The following is a 24,910-nucleotide window of genomic DNA, read 5'->3' as shown; positions in this document are numbered from 1 at the left end:
AGTGGTTAAATCAACTGAGGTTTCTGGATCTTCACTGTGGTGCTGATTTTTCACCAAGGAGGTCTCACTGAACTATGCCTTTGATAGAGTATAAAGTTATCTTAACTAATTGCACAATGCTCCTTTTTATTTCCTTGGTACTTGATAAGTTTCAGCATGGAGGGGCCAGGTGGTATTAATCTGCTTGTGACCCAATACCCTGTATCAGAACACTCTTGTAGTAGTTACACCTATGGTTGGGTTCAAACAACATTTAGACTTTGATCACAAACACAAGCTGGTGGAAACTCAAAAAAGCACTTGATAGCTTTTATTATAGATTCTTATCCACATAATATTAAAGAAACTACAAGAACGGAGATAAATACTTTGAGAACAGGGATTATATTCTTAATTACACTGAATATTAAACTGTAAAATATGTCCAGAAGGGTACAGTCTAACCCATACAGCAGGCAGAAGAAAACAAACAGAGGAGACCAACGTCGGAAAATGTCCAGTGTTGGAGAACTAAGCTCATCCTTGGCTTTGTCCCACTGCAGCTCATCTGGCATTGAACGCTGAATGCCATTCAGGGTTTAGTAAATTGAGTCCTTGTCCAAGCTCTGAGTCCCGTATTTAGAAACCTGTGTCCATTGTCCCATTGTAGTACCACAAGAGCTGGACTTATAATCATGGTCAATGTCCATGTCTTTAAAAGGTTTAGTGCATGTTCTGTGGTCTCTTGTACTTTGGTAGTTCCACACCAACATAGTTTTCTGACGTGAAATAGTTAGCTGCTATACATAAGATTGTTTGAGGTCCGAGGTTCTTGATAAGCCAGTTATTCCACCAGAACATCTGGTGTCCAGTCTATATATAGCATGGAGGATTGGGAAATATTACAAAAACGTAGTTGTTGATGCTGACCTTGAAGTAGACATACCTGATAAGAAAGAAAACTCATTTTAGAACTCTTGACCTAAAGACAATTCCACAGTTTACAATGGCTGGGCTGCTTAAACTCTTAAAGTGTAATTAAATGTAAAGTTCCTTTTGGATAGAGTGGGGAGAGATTAGGTCACCTGTCAGATTTTTACTGCTGTCTGTTCCTAATTATGGGGATTTACATTTGTCCTGCTTACTATCATCACCAAGAGTGAAAGGGAAATCCCAAATTTTGGGTTGCCATCTGAACAGGAATAGAGGGAAAATCTTCTAGTTCTGTTGACAAGCAGGGCCAGATCTAGCCTATGTGATCTGCGGGTGCAGTTAAAAAAGTCAGGGGACATAATGTCAATAGTGGGACAAAGATGCAGAGAACCAATGTTCCCTGTTCACTCAGCATGCTTCTGTACCACGAGTCACAACCTGGAAGTAACGTCTGACAGGTAGTGCAGAGGCGGCGCAGGAGTGAACAGGGAATGCAAGTATGTATTAGGCTATCTTTAGATTAGTATGATTAAGCAGAATCTCTGCCCCCTTACATCAGGTGTCCCCAATCAGAGTCCCTCCTTATATCACAAGTCCTCTTTAGAGTTCCTCGTTACATCAAGGTTCCTATAGGAGTCCTCCTTACATCAGGTGTTCCCATCAGAGTGCCCCTTTACATCAACTATCCTCATCAGAGTGCCCCCTTACATCAATTGCCCCCCTCAGAGTGCTCCTCTACATAAATTGCCTCATCAGATTGCCCCCTTACATCAATTGCCTCATCAGAGTGCTCCCTTACATAAATTTCCTCATCGTAGTGCCCCCTTACATAAAATGCCTCATCAGAGTGCTCCCTTACATAAATTGCCTCATCATAGTGCCCCCTTACATAAAATGCCTCATCAGAGTGCTCCCTTTCATAAATTGCCTCATCAGAGTGCTCCCTTACAAAAATTGGCTCATCAGAATGCCCCCTTACATAATTTGCCTCATCAGAGTGCCCCCTTACATAATTAGCCTCATCAGAGTGCCCCCTTACATCAATTGCCTCATCAAAGTGCCCCCTTACATCATTTGCCATGCTCAGAGTGCCCCCTTACATAAATTGCCTCATCAGAGTGCTCGATTACATCAGCTGTCCCCATCAAGGCTCATGCATTAGTGGATGCACTCTCAGAGATCTGGGGGGGGGGGGACACAACTAAAATCTGGAGGGGCACAGCCCAACCCAGCAACCCCAGATCTCAAACTGGTGACAAGCAGGGAGTTCCTCACTTTGCAGGGATTTCCTCTCACATCCTGTTTTGGTTATGTGACAGGAAGTGAATGGAAATCTCCCCCAATTGGGCACAGATGGCCTAAAAAAGAAACTGACAGGGGTTACAACCCTTCCTTATTCTATCCAAAAGAAAAAAAAATACAAATTGAATCAGCTTCTAAAAATGGAGGGCTGCTTAGATGTAAATTGATTCATCTACTACACCAGACACCCAACTTGTTTTCAAAGCCCTCCCTGTAAATTTGTCAAAAATCTGATCAAATGAAGCTGAACCTATGATGAAAAATGCAGATTACCCCTAAATGAAAACTGCATGTTAAAACATGCTCAGGCTTGTCCAGAATTGTGATAATTTTGTTTTATAACATACACTATGTTGTCAAATGTATTGGGATGCCTGCCTTTACACGCACATGAACTTTAACCACTTCCCCCTGGGTGGACGTCATATGATGTCGTAAACTTTGCGGGGGTATACCGGGATGATGCCTCTAGCTAGAGGCATCATCCCGGTACCGTTGTTTGAAGCCGACGGTCGGGAGCCGCTCAATCGTTACCCGGGGGGGTGGGAGGGGACGTCCCCCCCTCCCGCCGCCTTCCGCGGCTTTTACCGGGGCTCCCGTCCCACCGGGAGCCCAGAGCACCCAGCCGGCGCGTCCGCCGGCTGGATGGAGTCCCGATGAATGCCGGAAACGGCATCGATCGGGTCTCCGATGACGTAACCCGGAGGCGGCGTCCATGACGTCACTTCCAGGTTAGTGTGCTGCAAAATGGCGGCAAATTTGAAAAACGGCTGTATGCAAAAACGCTGTTTTCGGCGTTTTGCATACAGGGAAGTGTAGTGGAGGGGTCTAGGGTCTTTTAGACCCTCAATCCCTCCATAAAGTGTACCTGTCACTACATATTGGTGTCACAAGGGATGTTTACATTGCTTGTGACAGCAATAAAAGTGATCAGATTTTTTTTTTTTTAAAAACTGTAATAAAGTTAAAAAAATAAATAAAATAAATTGGAAAAAAAAAAAAAAATTTAGCCGCCCCGATCACCGTTAGCTCGCGCACAAAAAAAAACGTATACGGAAGTCGAGCCGCAAATGAAATCGCTGTTCAAACCACACATGTGAGGTATTGCCGCGATCGCCAGAGCCTGAGCAATAATTTAAAAAAAAGAGCTACACTCTAACTCTAAACTGGTAACCGTTAAATAAATTTAAAGTGTCGCCTATTGAGATCTCTATTGACCGTAGTTTGTCGCCATCCCACGGGGGGGCGCAATTTTAAACCGTAACATGTTGGGTATCTATTTACTCGGCATGACATCATCTTTCACAATATACAAAAAAAATGGGCTAACTTTACTGTTTAGTATTTTTTAAATGCAGTGAAATGTAATTTTTCCCCAAAAAATGGCGTTTTAAAGACCGCTGCGCAAATACCGCGTGACAAAAAATACTGCAATGACCGCCATTTTATTCTCCAGAGTCTTTGCTAAAAAAATATATATAATGTTTGGGGGTTCTAAGTAGTTTTCTAGGAAAAAATACTGATTTTAACTTGTAAACAAAAAGTGTCCGAAATAGGCCTGGTGGGGAAGTGGTTAATGGAGAAGTCCGACCTAACACTAAAATCCCTGCATCTATAGACATCCACGATCTAATACTAACCTATCTGGCCCTGTAAAGAAGAAATCAGTATACTTACCTTTTTTGAAGCCGCTCTGATCTCGTCTCCAGTGGCGGAAGCTCTGCAGAGGAAACAGCCGACAATGAGCTGAATGGGAAGTGACGTCATCCATAGACTTACTATGGGGCTTCCATTGTCGGCTGTGTCCTCCGCACCCACCTACACAGCGAAGCCGCGGCTGACAGCTCAGCATGTGATCGGGTCATATCGGCTTCAGAAAAGGAAAGTATACTGATTTCTTCTTTACATGGATAGATAGGTTAGTATTAGATCGTGGACATCTATAGATGCAGGGATTTTAGTGTTAGGGTGGACTTCTCCTTTAATGTCATCCCAGTCTTAGTCCGTAGGGTTCAATATTGAGTTGGCCCACCCTTTGCAGCTATAACAGCTTCAACTCTTCTGGGAAGGCTGTCCACAAGGTTTAGGAGTGTGTCTATGGGAATGTTTGACCATTCTTCCAGAAGTGCATTTGTGAGGTCAGGCACTGATGTTGGAGGGAAGGCCTGGCTCACTGTCTTTGCTCTAATTCATACCAAAGTTGTTCTATTGGGTTGAGGTCAGGACTCTGTGCAGGCCATTCAAGTTCCTCCAACCCAAACTTACTCATCCATGTCTTTATGGACCTTGCTTTGTGCAAGTGAGGGGAAATCGGTCTAACAGAGCAATGGATAGATGTAAAAACCATACAGAGATTTTATCCTTCCCCCCTACATCCTAAACTAGAAAAAAACAGTTCTTACTACAGATATTCTCTATTACACAGGAACCAAACTGTACGCTAAGTGTACATACCTTTTAGCTTTTGCTCAGGTGAGTACCGAGTTTTTCTTTCCTTATTAAGCTGGCTGCATAAGGGATCTGTAAGACAACAATACAAAGACTTACTATGAGTTGCACCTAAAAGCAATGCTCAACATCACTAAAATGAATTGTCTTCCATTCATCAACAGGGGATTCAAGAAGAACACAATTAAATAAAAAATAAAATTGTTTGCTAGATTTCATTAATTTTCCTGGGTCATTAAACCCATTTCTTCCTAGTCCAGGCTGCCATGTATGTGCCACCCCTGGTTGCTGGTATCACTGCATCCTGGTCTTAGAAATATGAATGTGCTGAATGGAAAAACTACCCACCACCACAACCACTGGAGGAGAAGGGAGAGTTTAAGGTTAAACAGTGTATTTTTACTATTAATACAGGACATAGATTTGCACAGGGGGTGTGCCGGGTGTGCCTGGGCACACTCTAATCACCCCCCTGAGGTGCAGATTTACCCTGCTGATATTGCACCAATGACCTCAAATGGGGCTCCTAAAACAAATGTAAAAAATAAAAAACTATTGACACTATCCACTGCTCTACTGACACCAACCTCTGCTCTACTGACAAGTCCACTGCCCTAATAACACCATCCATGTTTTCATACATTTGGGGTTCACACCCTAATGCAATAGGCTGCGCACACTTATGATACAAGAGTAGAAGCTGCTCACCTACCAAAATCAATGTCAGTAGATAAGATTAGCTTTCAATTACTTTGAATAAAAAATCATGTGCAAAGAAAAAAAAAAAAAAGAAAGGAGTTTTGCTAGCACATGATTGGCTATTCAAAGTGAACACAGTTTCACCTTATTTACTAACGTTCATTTTGCAACATGAGCAGGGGCTACTCAGGTGCCGAATCATCCCTGCTGTCTTCATAATTGAACGCACAGATTCGAATGACACTAGAGGGCGCTGCTGGCTTAAAGTGTTGTCTATAGGCATGTTTGTGTTATGTATCAAAGTGTTCTCATTATGAAATAGGATTACATATCTAATGTTATCAGCCAGGAATGATCAAGGACAGTTCAAATGTAAAAAAAAAAAAATGTATTCTTTACTTTACCAGAATTTCACTTGATAACATAGAATTATATAATTTCTCTATTTTCAAAGAATGAGAATATCTCATACCTCATATAATTTAATATCTCATAGAATTATATAATGATTTATCTGGTTGGCTATATCAAAATAAATAAATAAATAAAATATATATATATATATATATATATATTTTTTTTAAGGATCATGACTAACAAACCTACACATCTATATTTCTAGAATGTCTTGTTGGATTGATGGATTTTGGCCCAAGTATAAACGTATACTGTTATTTTACCTCCTTAAATTTTTTGTTCTTATTAGTTTTATTATTTTTTGTTCTTAATATTTTATTATTTTTTGTTCTTATTATTTTATTTGAATGCAGACCATATTATTAATCGCACTTGAAAAGACCCTGTCTGAAAAGTTTCCTTCCTGAACCACTTCCACTTCCTCCGTTACTCTGTCCCTCCATAGTCCTAACCATGTGAGAGCTCCAGGTTGGAGCTTACACTGAGTGGATGACATCCTCCCATCCCTTAGGTGACGATGGTCTGGCCTGGCAATTGGCTCAGGGATCTTGGCAAGAGGTCACATGCTGCAACATTTTACTCCAATACTGTGCATCCAATGGAGCAGTAGTATAAGTGGGCCCTATAGAGACCCTTCACTTTGGCCCTATAAGGTTTTTCTTGCTGCCTGTGTCCCCACTGGGGAGGTATACTCTGTCTGTCCTAGTGAGCATTGCAACTGGAACAAAAAGTGTTGGGGAATCCAAAATCTTAGGCTGCATTCACACCTGAGTGGTTTTCCAGCAATTTTATGCAGGATTTGCGCGTTTTTATACAGTGTTTTATACCTTTTGGTTTTTTTTTTAGAAAACAATCATCTGTTGCATCATTTGTTGCTAGGTTTTTCAGCTTTTTTAGCTTTTTCATCAGCTTTTATTTGTTTTTCTATTATTGTTATTATTTATTTGTTTATTTTTTCGTTTAAGTCCCCGTTCACACTGGGGCGACCTGTGAGGCGACCTGGTCGCCTCACAGGTCGCCTTCCATAGAGAAGCTGCGGACCCGTTCTAATAGGAGCGACACAAGTCGCTCCGACTTAGAAAAAGGGTCCGGAGCTTCTTTGGGGCGACCCGGAGTGACCTGCATAGACTTCAATGTTATGAAGTCCGTGCCGGCCGCACCTCGGAGGTCGCCCCGGGAAGTCGGATCGCCCCAGTGTGAACGGGGTCTTAGAGTAAGACCGCATTCACACTAGTCCGACTTGGACCGCGACTTGTCAGCCTGACAAGTCGCGGTCCGTCACGCTCTCATTGTGCGGTACAGCAGCCGTTCTAATAGGAGCGACACAAGTCGCTCTGACTTAGAAAAAGGGTCCTGTACTACTTCGGGGCGACCTGGAGGCAACTTGCATAGACATTCATTTTATGAAGTCCGTGCAAGTCGCGCCGACTGTACTAATGTACTACTTCGGAGCGACCTAGTGTGAACCGGCACTTAGGGGTTAAATTTAAGGTTAGGTTAGGCTTAGGGTTAGAATTAGGATTAGAGGTTAGGGTTATTTTTTATTATTATTATTATTATTATTTTTTTTTTTTTTGTTAGTGTTAGGGTGTTTATACTACTTGTACTACTACTAATAATAAAATAATAATAAATGAATAAAAAAATGTAAAATAAATACATAAAAATAATCATAAATAAATACTAAATAAATACAATAAATGAATACTATGTAATACTAAGTAATAATAAATAAATAATTAAATCACTCCTAACCTTAACTCCTAACCCCTATTAAAAATAAAAAGACAAAACGGGTGAATGCGCACAAAAACGGGCAGATGGCGCATTTCCATGAATTTCTATGGGGAAAAACCACGTCAAAAAATGTGCAAATCTGTCCAATTTTGACTACAAAAAAAGCTCCAGAACTTTTTTGAGCTTCAGACGTTTGGCTTCAGTCGACTTGGAGTAGAGATGTAAACCAACTCCATAGAGAATATTTGATTTTTTTTCTCCTCCACGGTTTTGGAGCTTCAAGCTACAAAATGCTGAGGTGTGAACGGGGCCTTACAGTTGTCACTGGAAGAGGTGACATGTTCTGGTGACAGCTGTGTAGAAAGGGAATTTCCCCTTACTTCGGATGGGTTCCCCTTCCAGTTGTGTCTTTAGCACAGGAAATGGGCAAAAAATGTCCCCAGTAGCAAGGAAAAAAAATATAAGAATAGAACATTCTTTACTCTATCCAAAAAAAATAAATAAATAAATAAAACCTTTGCTAATCTATCCAAAACAAACAAACAAACAAACAAAAAAAAAGAATAAAACATTCTCTACTCTATCCAAAACAGAAAAAAAAGGATAAAACATTCTCTACTCTATCCAAAACAGAAAAAAAATAATAAAACATTCTCTACTCTATCCAAAACAACAAAAAAAAAAAAGAAAAGAAGTTTGGACTTATACTTAAGATATACTCATAAGTGCTAATATAGCCCCCTATACATACAATTTAAATTTCACCACCCTTTGGGGGGTTTAGGCACTCTACACTGACACCTAGGGGTTTATACATATATTGCACATAGGAATTTCAGCGTGTATTTTTTCAGGACATGTGCGTTAGTCGGGTTGATTTACTAAATGCAAATACTCTGTTTACTTTGCAGGGGAACTTTTCCCCAGAGCTTAGCGAATGTGGTGCAATTTCATTTTGCAAAGAATACCCGATCCTGCGCCAGGAAAAAAAAAAAAAACAATTTTTGCTTGTATGTGATTGAATGATGGAAGTCAGCAGAGTTCACTACATACACTAAGCTCTTGGGGATAATTCCCTTTGCAAAGTGAACAGCCTATTTGCCTTTAGTAAATCAACCCTCCTATGAGCACAAAGTGCGTGCGCTGGTGTGAGGTATGAACGTGCGCTACCGCGCATTGCAATGAGTTTTCCGAATGCATTTCAGTGCTTGTTTTTTTTCCCTCCCTTTTTTTTTTAATATCCGTGTAATTCTGTTTGCTGCAGGGCATTGAGGTGCAATAAAGCACATTTGAATGCGCTGCATAAAAAAAATAAAAATGCAGCATATCTTCTTTTTCTTCAGCGCACACAAATAAAGCATGTTAGTATGAACTGAAGACATAGCAAATGAGGCAAATTGCTTTGTTCTTGTGTTGGGACTGGGTTGGGCAATAGTGCCCACTGCTGCTGGTGGGAGCAAAGTCAATTCTCCTATTCTCTTTATCGCAACACATTTCAATCTCAAACTGCCACCTAGTGGCTCAGGTCTGAAGTGCACCTGATACTCTGTACCAAGTGATTGTCAGGCTGAAAGCCAATTTTATAGGTAATGGATTATTATTATTATTATTCAGGATTTCTATAGCGCCCGCAGTTTACGCAGCGCTTTACAATGTTAGAGGGAGACAATACAGTTACAATACAATAAAATACAAGAGGATTAAGAGGGCCCTGCTCAGAAGAGCTTACAATCTAATGGATGTTCTGATGCCTCACTCTGCACCAGAATAAATCTCCAAATAATTAGACTCATGTAAAAGTCTGTTATAGGCCAAGGAGACACTACTGCCCACCAAGGCCCATCACGTCAGTGCGCACCAATCTCCTCTCTCATCTATACCCCTACTACTCATATAAAGAAAACTGAGGTTACACCGTCTCTCATGGATCTTCGGTGTGAACCTGAAGAAGGCATGAAGTGCTTTAAATACATATTAAGGACTTGTTTAGACTTGGGATTTGGGGGACGTTAAAAACACACCGTTGAGTTATGTTTTTAAAGCTCCCAAACCACCCCCCCCACCCTTGAACTGCAAAGGCAGCGGGTGAAAGGGGTGTTCACATGCCGCGGGTGCAATTCTTTGCTTCACACCTGTGGCATAAATCATCCCTCTATCACATTTGTCCGGCAGCATTTCCCCTGAACACAAACCATTCCGGTGAATGGGGATGCACCGCAACCGCCACATTGGTGTGGCATTTAAGGGGTTAAAACGGGCTGTGAGGAGGCGTCATATCGCCATCTCACCTCCTGTCAAATGTCTCTGAAAATCAGAACGTGGATTGCTATTCAGAGGCGTGGAAATATAGCCACACATCTAAATCAGCTGTATTACCTGCTGAAGGACTTGTAACTCTGTTCAGGTAGTCTTCTGATTTACATACACTGGCCAGACTGCAGACTTAGCAACTACACAGAACTGCAGCCTCCACTGTTTAAAAGTCCACTAATTATAATGATTCACTAAATTTATTTTATACTGTGGGGGTCAGCGGGGGGCTTGAATAGTTTTTCTTTTAACAAGACAATATAAATATTGGGACCATTGAAAAAGTTGACCATTGTAAGCACCCCTGACCTCATTAATGCTGCCTGCTTGTAAATGTGAGAATACTATAGAGAAAGATCATGAATTAAAAAAATATATTCTGTATGTTGAATACTATCCTTACATGTAATAAATACATACAATTATCAAAATACCATACTATAATATATATATATATACAGTGCATCCGGAAAGTATTCACAGCGCTTCACTTTCTCCACATTTTGTTATGGTAAATCCTTATTCCAAAATGGATTACATTCATTATTTTCCTCAAAATTCTACAAACAATCCCCCATAATGACAACGTGAAAGAAGTTTGTTTGAAATCTTTGAAAATGCATTAAAAATAAAAAATTAAAAAATCCCATGTACATAAGTATTCACACCCTTTGCCATGCCACTCAATATATAGCTCAGGTGCATTCTGTTTCCTCTGATCATCCTTGAGATGTTTCCACAACTTGATTGGAGTCCACCTGTGGTAAATTCTATTGATTGGACATGATTTGGAAAGGCACACATCTGTCTATATAAGGTCCCACAGTTACCAGTCCATGTCAGAGCACAAACCAAGCCATGAAGTCCAAGGAATTGTCTGTAGACCTCTGAGACAGCGGTGTATCGAGGCACAGATCTTGGGAAGGGTACAGAAACATTTCTGCAGCATTGAAGGTCCCAATTGGCACAGTGGCCATCATCATCTGTAAATGGAAGAAGTTTGGAACCACCAGGACTCATCTTAGAGTGGGCCGCCCGGCCAAACTGAGCGATTGGGGGAGAAGGGCCTTTGTCAGGGAGGTGACCAAGAACCCGATGGTCACTCTGACAGAGCTCCAGCATTTCTCTGTGGAGAGAGGAGAACCTTCCAGAAGAACAACCATCTCTGCAGCACTCCACAAATCAGGCCTGTATGGTAGAGTGGCCAGATGGAAGCCACTCCTCAGTAAAAGGCCCATGACAGCCCACCTGGAGTTTACCAAAAGGCATCTAAAGGACTCACAGACCATGAGAAACAAAATTCTCTGGGTTGATGAAACAAAGATTGAACTCTTTGGCTGGAATGGCAAGCGTCATGTCTGGAGGAAACCAGGCACCGCTCATCACCTGGCCAATACCATCCCTACAGTGAAGCATGGTGGTGGTGGCAGCATCATGCTGCGGAGATCTTTTTCAGCACCGGGAACTTGGAGACTAGTCAGGATCGAGGGAAAGATGAATGCAGCAATGTACAGAGACATGCTTGATGAAAACCTGCTCCAGAGCGCTCTGGACCTCAGACTGGGGCAAAGGTTCATCTTCCAACAGGACAACCACCCTAAGCACACAGCCAGGATAACAAAGGAGTGGCTGCGAGACAACTCTGTGAATGTCCTTGAGTGGCCCAGCCAGAGCCCAGACTTGAACCTGATTGAACATCTCTGGAGAGATCTGAAAATGGCTGTGCACCGACACTCCCCATCCAACCTGATGGAGCTGGAGAGGTCCTGCAAAGAAGAATGGGAGAAACTGCCCAAAAATACAGTAGGTGTGCCAAGCTTGTAGCATCATACTCAAAAAGACTTGAGGCTGTAATTGGTGCCAAAGGAGCTTCAACAAAGTATTGAGCAAAGGGTGTGAATACTTATGTACGTGGGATTTTTTTCCTTTTTAATACAATTGCAAAGATTTTAAACAAACTTCTTTCACGTTGTCATTATGGGGGATTGTTTGTAGAATTTTGAGGAAAATAATGAATTTAATCCATCTTGGAATAAGGCTGTAACACAACAAAATGTGGAAAAAGTGAAGCGCTGTGAATACTTTCTGGATGCACTGTGTGTGTATATATATATTTATATATATATATATATATATATAAGAGAAAAAGTCCACCACAGGGATTGCTGCACAATTCTTTCTTTATTGGAAAGATATCCAAAGTACATACCAGTACAATATCATAGTATTTCAATACGATTGAAATACTATGATATTATACTGGTATGTACTTTGCATATCTTTCCAATAAAGAAAGAATTGTGCAGCAATCCCTGTGGACTTTTTCTCTTATATATATATATAGCCTGTGGGATGGCTTGATTGCTTTGCACACAACCTCAACAAACCATTGCTGTTGTGCTGCTCACCAACCTTTTGAATATATATATATATATATATATATATATATATATATATATATATATATATATATATATCAAATGTAATTTAATGATTTTTTTTTGTATGCTATAACTGTCTATGAATAAGAGATTAAATGTAATCCTCTACAAGCTGGATTCTGGTTGGCTGCATGGTTTAATGAGCATAAATCAGTAATAAACCCAAAAGCAAGCATTTATTATATTGCAGCTTACCAATTCTCAAATGTGATGGCTGCATTTGTTTTCTGATTTAGGCTTTCTTTCCTTTATTTTCACCTGGTGATCTTGCCAGTAAGTCTGTTATTTTTGAACAGAACACACTGTTCTGCAGATGTAGCAGTTAGCACAAGCCCTTTAACACTGACAAGGGTGCTTACAATGATCAGCTTATATTTATATATATATATGTAAAAAACTTTAAGGCCTCTTTCACACGGGCGTTCCGTATGACCGTATATCACCCCATCCATTTGCGGGTGATATACGGACATAATGCATGTCAATGGGATTGTGGATGTCAGCGGATAACCATCCACTGACATCCGATTTGCATCCTTTCAGTTGTGTTCCGTTTTTTGGAACGGAACAGAACCCTATTTTTTCTTCCATTTAAAAAACGGAAAGGAAACAAAATCGGATGTCAGTGGTGTCATCCGCTGACATCCGCAATCCCATAGACATACATTATGTCCGCATATCATCCGCAAACGGATGGGATGATATGCGGACATACGGAGCGGATGACACAAGTGTCATCCGTGTCCGCAAAAAAAAAAAGTGCCGGAGCGGATCGCAATACGGTCCGCCCTGTGTGAAAGAAGCCTTCCCTAAAAGGAAAAAAAATAATATTTGCTGTAACTGTTTATAAAGTATTATCTGGAGTTTGACTTCAATTTGGTAATGTATTTCAATCTGCTACTACATCTAACACTCCCCTGTCCCCTCCACCCAGGCAAACGATGCTGCTGTCCAAAGGTGCCCCCTGTGCTCCTTCATCCAGAGTGGAGGCACTCTAATACAGGAGGTGTCTTACTAGCCAGATCACAGAGGGGAAAAAGCCTAAACAAAGAAAACGAATGAAGCCACCACATCTAATGATTGGTCAGCTGTAAGATATTCATTTTTTTTTTTTTTTTGGATTTAATACCGCTTTAAAATAAGAATTCTATACTGAATAAGACTGATTAAGATAGGAAAGACCAGCACTGTATAAATTGTGAAGGACTTACAATCTGTAACTGCTGAACCATCTCTTCTCTGTACGCCAGCTCCCGCTTCATCTGATCATGGAAGTTGTCTAGAAAAAAAAAAAAGAATATTAGTATATACAATATAATGGGATTATTAAATTGAATAATGTATTCCAATAGATATAAAGTTCCAACATATTATAAAAATTGCTCTACAGAGTACACAGGACTATTTTCATCAGTCCCTGTGCTTTAAATGTCACTTTCACCCTGATAGAAGCACACATACACACAGGGCTGCTGGTAGAAATCACGGGGCCCCGTACAGCCTACCTGGCAGGGACCCCCCAAATATGTCAAGACAATATTTTCACTAAAAATACACACGGACACAAACATAACAGAGAACCTGTGTGAATTAGTCCTTTTTAATAGTTTTTTACATTATTTTTAAAAAACATTATAATTTTTTTTAAATGTTAAAAAAGTTTACAATTATTTTATTTTACAATTTTTTTAAATAATTTATTACAATGTTTAATTTTTTTTTTTTTTACTATTTGTTATTTTTTTCACAGGACAGGGAAGCCTGCAGCGCTGCGGGAGGTAGGGAGGGGGGATGGCACAGTGAAAGGGGGCACACAAGAAGGCAGGGCCGTAGATAATTTTTTTGTCCTGGGGGGGGGGGGGGGTGGTTCAGCCCTAAGTACCCAGAGAACAATAATTAGCATGTCTGTCACACTGTGACAAATTGTGGTGCGTATATATACAGTATATACAGCACCCCCAGCAGGCACATCTGTTAGTGAAGCAAACAATAAACATGGCTTCAATGTCAGCCGGGCCCTGCCGGTCAGCCTCGTGGATAATACAGGTGGTTTTCCCAGTAGCAGTGCGGCTCTCGCAGCTAATAGGCTACACTAGCCTAGCTGCTGTGAAATTGATCAATGCTCTGGGGGGGGGGGGGGGTGTTGGACCCCCCTGACCCCCCCCCCCTTATCTACGCCTCTGCAAGAAGGGGGGTCAGAAGCTGGCTTTCAGCTGCTGCAGAGAGCCGTACAGGGCTTTCTAATGTAATTGCCCCTCTGCCCGACCGCACTGATTCCCCATGCTAGTGGGGCCCCCCTATGTTCCTGGGCCCCCTACAGAAGGACTGGTGGTCCCCCCTATCAGCGGCCCTGCATACACACTAGGATTAGTTTGGTCAGACACCAATTGGTCTGCTGGAATGTCTGAAGATATCACACATAAACATTGGAAGAATATACAAACTAAATGTTGATCAAGTCCTGAACACAGGACCCCACGAGTTGCCCATAGCCAGCAGATTTCCACTTTCGTTATTTTATTTCCATTGGAAACATGAAACCGCAACATGCTGCCTGCAACTAGAAACTAGAAGTTAATAATTAGCAGATCTACGTAGCGAGTGAAACTAGTTTAATGATGTAACTGGTACCAGATATTGCAACTTTCCAGCAAATCTTCTGTTAAGAATGAATCCTCTGGTCAAGGTTCACCTGTTTGAGGATTACCAGGAGGAGGAGTTGGGAATATCTGGACTGCACATTCACAAGGCTCGGAGATGGTGTTCCCAGATCACCAGGATATCAGCAATAATAGAGTTTCAGCATCAGTGGGCACAGAACATTGACGTGCGACGTTTGGGCATTAAAGCCCGCCCCCTTTGCCTCCACGCATTATATAGGTGGCAAGAGGTTATTATATACTTTGACAAAGCTACCTTAGCTAACTTTTTTTTTTTTGCATAAAATCTATGATAATATTTACCTATTTCCCCCCAGAAGCATTAGAATAACACAATACAGTAACAATGAGATTCACCTAAAAGAACTCTAAGAGGTAACTAGCAACGCTAAGAGTCCATTCACACTAATACGACTTGTCAGGCGACTTGTCAGCCTGACAAGTCGCGGTCCGCCGCGGTCCGCCGCGGTCCGCTGTGTGGTATGGGAACCGTTCTAATAGGAGCGACACAAGTCGCTCCGACTTAGAAAAAGGGTCCTGTACTACTTGGGGGCGACCTGGAGCGACTTGCATAGACTTCCATTATGTGAAGTCCGTGCAAGTCGCGCCGAATTCGCGGTGCACGTGACTTCACAGGTCGCCCCCGAAGTCGTGCCGCTTCAGTGTGAATCGGCACTAAGTGAATCTAAAAACCATAAAGTGAAAAAAACAAAATAAAGATGAAGCTACACGTGCCTCAAAACAATGTGCACACATATAAATCCCCCAAAGTAAAATTGGTGAATAAAAAATGAAAACAAAAAAGTTTATAAATAGTCCATGTAGAACTCGAAATTTCAATATTCATCAGAGATTGAATTCAATTAAAATCCAGTTACACCGCATTAAACGATCTTCATACCTCACCATGTGAAAGTGTGCCACCACTTCCCCATTATTACACTCACCAGATGGATTTGTCTCACAATCTCATGTTTGGCAAATACCCTGTATAACCATAAGGTTAATTATTCCATCAGCAGCGATCTCCAACTCATATGTAGTAACCCCAGAATAACACCTCATACATGGGAAGAAAGAGGAAAGCTCCGATAGTGTGGTGAGTTTAGCACACGCTTTATTTAAAATCATCAAACATCCCACTTACATTTCTTCCAAGCTAAAAAGGCAGTAAACCATCACCATCAATCATCAATCCCAACAGATATACAGCCTGGTATGTATGCCTCACCCTACTGATCGTTTCTGCTGGAACATCACTTCCAGTTCGATCATGATACGTCACTTCTTGTTGTTGTACAGCCACGTACTGACGCGTTTCATCATCGCACCTTCATCCAGGGAATCGTGATGGCGAAATGCATTGGGATGTGGCTGAACAGCAACTGGAAGTGAAGTATCATTATCAAACTGGAAGTGACCTTCCAGCAAAAACTATCAGCTGAGTGAGGCATCCTTTCCAGGCTTTTTATCTATTGGGATTCATGGTTGATGGTGATGCGGTTTACTACAAAATGCTTTTTTAACTTGGAAAAAATGTGAGTGGAATGTTTGATGATTTAAATAAAGCGTGTGTTGTCCATCTAATGTACACTATCAGAGCTTTCCTCTTTCTTCCCATTTATGAGATGTTATTCTGGGGTTACTACATATAAGTTGGAGATCGCCGCTGATGGAATAATTAACCTTATGGTTATACAGCATATTTTGCGAACATGAGAATGTGAGACAAATCCATCTGGTGAGTGTAAACCTAATGCGGAAGTGGTGGCACGCTTTCACGTGGTGAGGTATAAAGATCGTTTAATGCGGTGTAACTGGATTTCCATTGAATTCAATCTCTGGTGAATATTGAAATTTCGAGTTCCACACGTACCATTTATAAACTGTTTGTTTAAAATTTTTATTCACCATTTTTACACTGGGTGATTTATATGTGTACACATTGTTTTGAGGCACGTGTAGCTTAATTTTCATTTTGATTTTTTTACTTTATGGTTTTTATATTCAATTAGCGTTGCTATTTACCTATTAGAGTTCTTTTAGGTGAATCTCATTGTTACTGTATTTGTTATTCTAATGCTTCTGGGGGGAAATAGGTAAATATTATCATAGATTTTAGGCAAAAAAAAAAAAGTTAGCTAAGGTAGCCTTGTCAAAGTATATAATAACCTCTTGTCACCTATATAATGCATATGTGTGGAGGCAAAGGGGGAGGGCTTTAATGCCCAAACGTCGCACGTCAACGTTCTGTGCCCACTGATGCTGGAACTCTATTATTGCTGATATCCTGGTGATCTGGGAACACCATCTCCGAGCCTTGTGAATGTGCAGTCCAGATATTCCCAACTCCTCCTCCTATTTACGAACTGTTTTTTTATTTATTATCATTTAATATTTATAAACTGTGTTTTTTATTCACCATTTTTACACTGGGTGATTTATATGTGTGCACATTGTTTTGAGGCACGTGTAACTTCATCTTTATTTTGATTTTTTCACCTTATGGTTTTTATATTAACTTAGCGCCGCTGTTTACCTATTAGAGTTATTTTAGGTGAATCTCATTATTATTGTGTAGTATTTAAAGTGGCAGCAATTAAGTTCATAATTTGTTTTATGTAATTTTGTTTTCTGTGATGAATAGGTGGGATTAGTGTCCATTGTTTATAGGTCACAGATCCTGAGGTCAGCTGTAACAAATACAGTAGCTTTTTATTGTGCAAATGTTGGTGGCACTTAATAAAGTTGCACTTGTTTTCACAGGCCTTTTTCTCTATAACTAACCACCTCTACCCAGTGCCGGGACAAGATCATCCAGTGCCCAGGGCAAATGCCAACTTGCGCCCCCCACCTCCCTTCATTGTGTGCAAGCTTATGAGGAGGAGGGGGAGAGAGAGAACAGCCTGCATCCACTCCCGACTCTTTCCTCCTCTTCTTGCCGCTTCCAGCACTGGGTTGACAGAAGTAGTGATGCCGCTGTCATTAATGCTGTCAGCCTTATAGTTGAAGGAATTTACAGCACCGCCATCCTTACACTACATGCCCACCCCTTGTCCCGGCCCTGCCTCTACCCCCCCAGAATGCAAGGTTGCAAGTGGCAATGGCCCCAATTTTCCTTTGTTTCCTTTTCCACAAATTATCTGCAGTGGATGTCATTTCTCAAAGTACCTGAAATAAGAACTGTATGTCGCTGCCCACTGACCAGCCACATTCCAAGTGTCATCAGCCAGTGCAGGCTTCACTATGACAATGTAATTTGGAATCCCTATGTCTAACTTGTTCAGTCTAGCCCTGTGCACAGTCAGAGGAAAGCGAACAATCTGCTATTATATTGTGTCTTACTATAAAGCCCGGATTTTCTGCAAGAAAACCATCTCAAAGCTGAAAATAATGCTGAAAATACTGGGATTTAATCAGGACGGATGTTGTAGGTGTTTGATCCTACACATGCGGTGGTTGGTGAAAAGTCCAAGGGATGCAAACACTCTTGTGCAGATATTAGAATCAAAGTGGAAGTAAACTAAAATAGAAAAACGCTGGGAGGTAGGCCTCGTTTAGACTAGCAGTTGGGGAGCATTAAAAACACACGATTGAGCTGCGTTTTTAGTTCCCCCAACTGCTTATATGGCAGTAAAGGGCAATGTTCACATGCCACAGTCTCGATGCCCTGCTTTGAATCCGTGGTATAATGTATATATTTATTGTATTTATTTATTTTTTTGTTGCTGTGTTGCTATTCTTGTAAGGTGACCTTGGGTTTTCTGAAAGGTGCCTATAAATAAAATGTATTAATATTATTAATAAAACTGTTCAACAAGTCATGCCTTCTGAACCCAACCTATTCGAGTGAGGGGAACAACGCAATTGCCCTGAAACCGTGGGAAATGCACACAGTTGTGGCGTGTTTGTTTGGCCAAAATTGGGTTAAAACAGCAGGCTTCACTTTGCCTCCTCGCCATCAGTCAATCGGCTCTGAAAAACATGTCGAATGCGGATTGCTTTTTAGAGGAGCGGCGATTTTGGACGGATGTCTAAACCCAGCTGTAGACCAGCCCTTCTCAACCTTTTCAACACAGAGGAACCCTAAAAATAAATTTCTGGTCTCGGGGAACCCCTGTTAAAATGAAAAATCTACAACTCATGACACATTAGTGTGACAGTCAGTGGGAAGAATGCTCCTTACTCTTGTCATCATTGGGAAGAATTACCCTCTTACAGATAGCTAAAAGGAACAATGGTGTCATTGGGAACTTAATCTGAGAGGCAGAAATTGCCCATTGCTCAAGGAACTCCTAGCAACCTCAGGAGGAACCCTAGGGTTTTATGGAACCCTGGTTAAGAAACCCTGCTGTAGAGGTTTGGCAAAGGAGACATGCAAAGTATCTTCTGCCAAAAAAGCGTTCTTCCATTCCCCTAGAAATTTTCTATACTGTATACATACACAGTGCAGTACAACCTTAACTCATTCCTGGCATCTATAAGATACCAAGAATGGAGCAGGGTGATGTGGACAATGCAACTCCTGTATGTAGACTAGGGTATCTCAACTAGGTTTCCTCCAGAGGTTTCTAGGCGCCAAATGTCCGCCTCTCAGAAAAGTTCTCACTGACACCCTTTTAGCTATCTGTAGGGGGTAATTCTTCCCAATATCCACCATTGTAAGGAGCATTCTCCTACTGACCATGACACTAATGTCATGAGATGTAGCTATAGCATTATTTAGCAAGGGTTTACCAAGACCGGAAAGTTATTTCAAGGGTTCCTCTGTGTTAAAAAGATTGAGAAAGCTCGATGTAGACCATCAGTGACCTTCCCATGGCCAAAGAGGAAAGATAGGGGACCCCGAAGAAACATCAGGGAAGAAGGTGGCAGGGAATGTCGTGGCCAATGAGAGCCTGAATCGGTCAGTGCTGGAGAAGGGTCCTGCCGTAGGTAGGTGTGCCATAGTGTGCATTAACTGCGTTAGTAAATCAACCTCATTGAATTGTGTTTAAAAACTGTGGCTTGAGTTACTGAACTCCATAGACTACAGTTTTGTTTTTTTTCCAACAAAGCAGCTACTGTAAATGCAGGCAGATACTTATGTAAAAAGAAGGCCAAAGCTCCACCTGCTTGCCAGGTATGAGAATACATACTATTCCTGTGCAATATTTTATATTTACCTGACTTTAAAAAAATCATAAAGTTTTAGTCATATGTATGTGGAAAGCGTTATGCATTTTTTTTTTTAGAAAAAAGGGAAAGTATTGCTGAAAGCTATGCAGTATTCTGTATGATCATCAGTATGAAAATGCTGCATTCTGGGACCTCAAAAACTCTCCCAACTAAGTGAGAGATGGAAGTATTCCCATGGCTGGAGTACAGTCTGTTCAAAAGGAGAGAGCCGGTATGTTTTGCACTCTCTATACTCGGTATGTGGCGAGCTGTTCCACTGGAGGAATGACAAATGGATAGCTGGAAGAGCAAATGGCTGGCAAGGATGAAGAGGCATTCAGTGATGAGGAATTATTAAAGAGCTGAGCGACCGGCTCCCGTCCTAGTGTGCGTAGTTAATGTCAGAGAGGCCTGGCCGTAATGGAACTGGGAGGAGAGCTAAGAGCACAATGGGCTACGGCTCGCTCATTAAACAGCCATCCTCCATCAGGGTTTTAACCAAGCTCATTGAGAGTTAAGACAGGAAGCGTCCAAACGCACAGCGACTCCTCTAAAGTGAGGAAGCTCTGGGAAAGCACTCGCGGGACGTTCTTATAAATAAGATATAGGTCCTGATGGGAATGGCTTTTCAGATCACTTATATAGATTCTCTATGAGCTGTAACTCTTTGATTGCTGATACCAGTTAGACAACACCTGTCCTGTCTGTATAAAGCAGGGTTTTTCAACCAGGGTTCCACTGAACCCTGGGGTTCCTTCAGAACAGCCTTTCTCAACCTTTTAAACACAGAGGAATCCTTGAAATAATTTTCAGGGTCTCAGGGTACCCCTGCTAAAAGTGACTATATTTACAACTCATGATACATTAGTTTGATGGTCAGTGGGACAGGGGCAGCCCGTCCAATGGGGGCACAGGGGCGCCACCCCCCTATCCATGCATCCGGCCCCCTAATCTACATGCAGGGCGCCGGACGCATGGATTCCAATAGGGGATTTTTATTTTTTTTTAACCACTTACCGCATACTAACGTAGATCTACGTCGGTAAACTTTGCGGTAGTGTACCGGGATGATGCCTCTAGCTAGAGGCATCATCCCGGTACCGTGGTTTGAAGCCGACGGTCAGCTTTCCGTCGGTACCGACCGATGCGGCTCGGGAGCCGCTCGATCGGTACCCAGGGGGGCGGGAGGGGACGTCCCCCCCCCTCCCGCCGCCTTCCGTGGCTTTGCTCGGGGCTCCCGTCCCACCGGGAGCCCCGAGCACCCAGCCGCCACGTCCGCCGGCTGGATGGAGTCCCGATGAATGCCGGAAACGGCATAGATCGGGTCTCCGATGACGTAACCCGGACGCGGCGTCCATGACGTCACGTCTGGGTTACTGTGCTGCAAAAGGTGGCAAATTTGAAAAACGGCTGTATGCAAAAATGCTGTTTTCGGCGTTTTGTATACAGGGAAGTGTAGTGGAGGGGTCTAGGGTCTTTTAGACCCTCGATCCCTCCATAAAGTGTACCTGTCACTACATATTGGTGTCACAAGGGATGTTTACATTGCTTGTGACAGCAATAAAAGTGATCAGATTTTTTTTTTTTTAAAACTTTAATAAAGTTAAAAAAATAAATAAAATAAATGGGAAAAAAAAAAAAAAATTTAGCTGCCCCCGTCACCGTTAGCTCGCGCACAAAAAAAAACGTATACGGAAGTCGAGCCGCAAATGAAATCGCTGTTCAAACCACACATGTGAGGTATCACCGCGATCGCCAGAGCGTGAGCAATAATTAAAAAAAAAGAGCTACACTCTAACTCTAAACTGGTAACCGTTAAATAAATTTAAAGCGTCGCAGATTGAGATCTCTATTGACCGTAGTTTGTCGCCATCCCACGGGGGGGGGGGCGCAATTTTAAACCATAACATGTTGGGTATCTATTTACTCGGCATGACATGTTCTTTCACAATATACAAAAAAAATGGGCTAACTTTACTGTTTAGTATTTTTTAAATACAGTGAAATGTGATTTTTCAAAATTTTTCCAAAAAAATGGCGCTTTAAAGACCGCTGCGCAAATACCACGTGATAAAAAATATTGCAATGACCGACATTTTATTCTCCAGAGTCTTTGCTAAAAAAATATATATAATGTTTGGGGGTTCTAAATAGTTTTCTAGGAAAAAATACTGGTTTTAACGCGTGAACAAAAAGTGTCCGAAATAGGGCTGGGGCTTAAGTGGTTAAGCATGTGATTAGAGCCCAAGGCTCTAATAGGCTTCAAAAAAGGGTGGGTTGGGGGTGCAGAGCACTGCGCCCTGAGCCCACCCAGTTGTGTGACAATAGCAAATGACTATTCGCTATTGTCACACTGCCTCTCCTCCAAGCGAATCAGGAAGAGGGTTGTGAGACCCCTTTCCCGATTGGCCAAAAGGAGAAGCGATCTTACTGGCCAGTGGCCAGGAAGAGGCAGAAGAGACACGGCTGGAGGAGAAGCACAGTGGCTCAGCCATCCAGCACTCCTCGGCTCGGACAGGAGGAAAGGGGAGGTAAGGAGGCAGACCATTGGGGGGGGGGGGGACATGTAGGAGGAACGTGTCGCCTGCTGACTTACTGACCGACCGACCGACAGGCCAACCAAGGGGAAGGGTGTGCATTGGTTTGCGCCCCCCCGAATTACCGAGCACCAGCCACCACTGCAGTGGGATGAATGCTCCTTACATTTGTGGACACTGGGAAGAATTACCTTCTTCCAGATAGCTAAAAATTGTGTCATTGGGAACTTATCTGATAGGCAGAAACTGCCCATTGCCCAAGGAACCCCTATCAATCTCAGGAGGAACCCTGGTTGAGAGACACTGCTCCAGAGGCTGCTAGGGGTTCCTTGAGCAATGAGCAGTTTTGTGCCACTAAGATAAGTTCCCAATGACACCATTGCTATTTTTACCGATCTGTAATTGAGTAATTCTTCCCAATGGGCACAAGTGTAAGGAACATTCCTTCCACTGACCATCTCACTAATGTATCATAAGTTGTAGATCTAGGAATTTTTAGCAGGGGTTCCCTGAGACCGGAAAGTTATTTCAAGGGTTCCTCTGTGTTGAAAATATTGAGAAAGGCTGGACTAAAGGCTGTACAATAGCCTTCAGCTAACAGCAGCACAATCATATATACAAAAGAGGAAGTATTTTACAATCTGATACAAATTTCACCCTACTAACCAGCAAATGGGACCCATTAAAGCTGCTTGTTCTTAAAAATAAAAGCAGAGGCTGCATGCATTATTAAATATAGGAGGAAGCTCCATGCCATACCAAAGCACCTGTTTTATGTAGTCTTACTCCAATCTGTGAAAGCTTTGAGGTATAGATAATATTTATATACTTAGGGCTCATTCATATCATACCATGTGTTATGAAGTGCATCATAAAACGTGTTACCGAAGGGCATGGTGAATCACTTTAAAAAAAAAAAATCAAAGCACCCTATCCCTCCGTGTTTGCGAAAAGAAGCGAACGCATACGTAAGTTGCGCCCGCAATTTGTAAGCAGTGTTCAAAGCAGGGCCGGCGCTACCAGTAAGGCAACCTAGGCAGACGCCTAGGGCGCAACTTAGCAGGGGTAAGTGACTTACTGTAAGTCACTGAAGGGGTTTTAACCAGTGGTTGCCGGCCCATCCATTAGGGGTGCAGGGGTGCCGCCCCCCCTATCCATGCGTCCGGCCCCCTAATCTACATGCATGGAGGGTTTTTGTTTTTTGAAGCACGTGATTAGAGCCAGAGACTCTAATAGGCTTCATAAAAGGGTGGGCTTGGGGTGCAGAGCACTGCGCTCCAAGCCCACCCAGTTGTGTGACAATAGCGAATAAATATTTGCTATTGCTACACTGATCCTCCTCCTGGCCAATCAGGAAGCGGGTCCTGAGACCTGTTTTCCAATTGGCCAAAGGAGAAGGCATCCTATTGGTGGAGGAGGAGGGAGGAGATGGCCTGCCGAGAGGGGACATGGAGGAGACTGAGGGGGAAGCCGTCGCCACCTGTCAGTCCATAGGAACAAGGTAAGTGAACTGGCGCCCGGGGGGGGAGGGGTGTATGGTGTGGACTGGATTCTGGAGTGACGGGGGGGTGTTAGTGGCCAGATCCATTTGCTGCCCCCCCCCGACTAATGGAGCACCAGCCGCCACTGGCTTTCACCACCCCTTCAGAAACTTGGGATGGGGGGGGCGGCAATTTTTATTTTGCCTAGGGCGGCAAAAATCCTTGCACCGGCCCTGGTTCAAAGCACACATGTAAGGTATCGCCACAATGGCAAGAGTGAGACCAATAATACTAGCACAAGACCTCCTCTGTAACTCTAAACAGGTAACCATTTACATTTTTTAAAGCGTCGCCTATGGAAATTTTTTACTTCCTTAGTTTGTCACTATTCCTCGAGTATGCCCAATTTTAAAGTATGACATGTTAGGTATCTATTTACTCGACACATCATCTTTCACATTATACAAAAAAATTGGGCTAACTTTACTGCTTTTTTTTTTTAAATTCCTAAAAGTGTCTTTCTTTTAAAAAAAAAATTGGATTTGAAAGACCGCTGCACAAACACTGTATGACATAAAATATTGCAAAGATCGCTATTCTATTCTCTACGGTCTCAGCTAAAAAATATATATATATATAATGTTTGGGGGTAAGTAATTTGGTTGGTTCTAAGTAAATTGGTTCTAAGTAATTTTATAGCAAAAAATACTGATTTTAACTTGTAAGCAACAAATGTCAGAAATAGGTTTAGGCCTTAAGGCCCACCTGTCATGCTGTCGCAAATAAGCGTTCGGTGAATGTAAAGGAGT

The 24,910-nt window shown here is 42.1% G+C and overlaps 1 protein-coding gene across 1 annotated transcript in view; it reads right to left on the bottom strand.

Annotated features, from left to right (window-relative positions):
* Positions 1 to 394: 394 nt before the first annotated feature.
* Positions 395 to 24,910, bottom strand: part of SKOR2 (SKI family transcriptional corepressor 2) — a 63,344-nt gene continuing 38,828 nt past the window's right edge. Inside the window, exons 7-9 of the mRNA XM_082243832.1 lie at positions 13,478 to 13,545; positions 4,669 to 4,734; positions 395 to 925 (exon numbers count right to left, since the gene is read on the bottom strand). Of these exons, the coding sequence (XP_082099958.1) occupies positions 4,672 to 4,734; positions 13,478 to 13,545 (131 nt within the window). The 3' untranslated portion in view covers positions 395 to 925; positions 4,669 to 4,671. The remainder of the gene's footprint in view (positions 926 to 4,668; positions 4,735 to 13,477; positions 13,546 to 24,910) is intronic.

Source organism: Pelophylax lessonae (genome assembly GCF_965119305.1).
Source record: "Pelophylax lessonae genome assembly, chromosome: 1".
Classification (NCBI taxonomy): Eukaryota; Metazoa; Chordata; class Amphibia; order Anura; family Ranidae; genus Pelophylax; species Pelophylax lessonae.
Note: the sequence above shows the minus strand (reverse complement) of the source record. Positions and strands in the feature narration are given on the sequence as shown.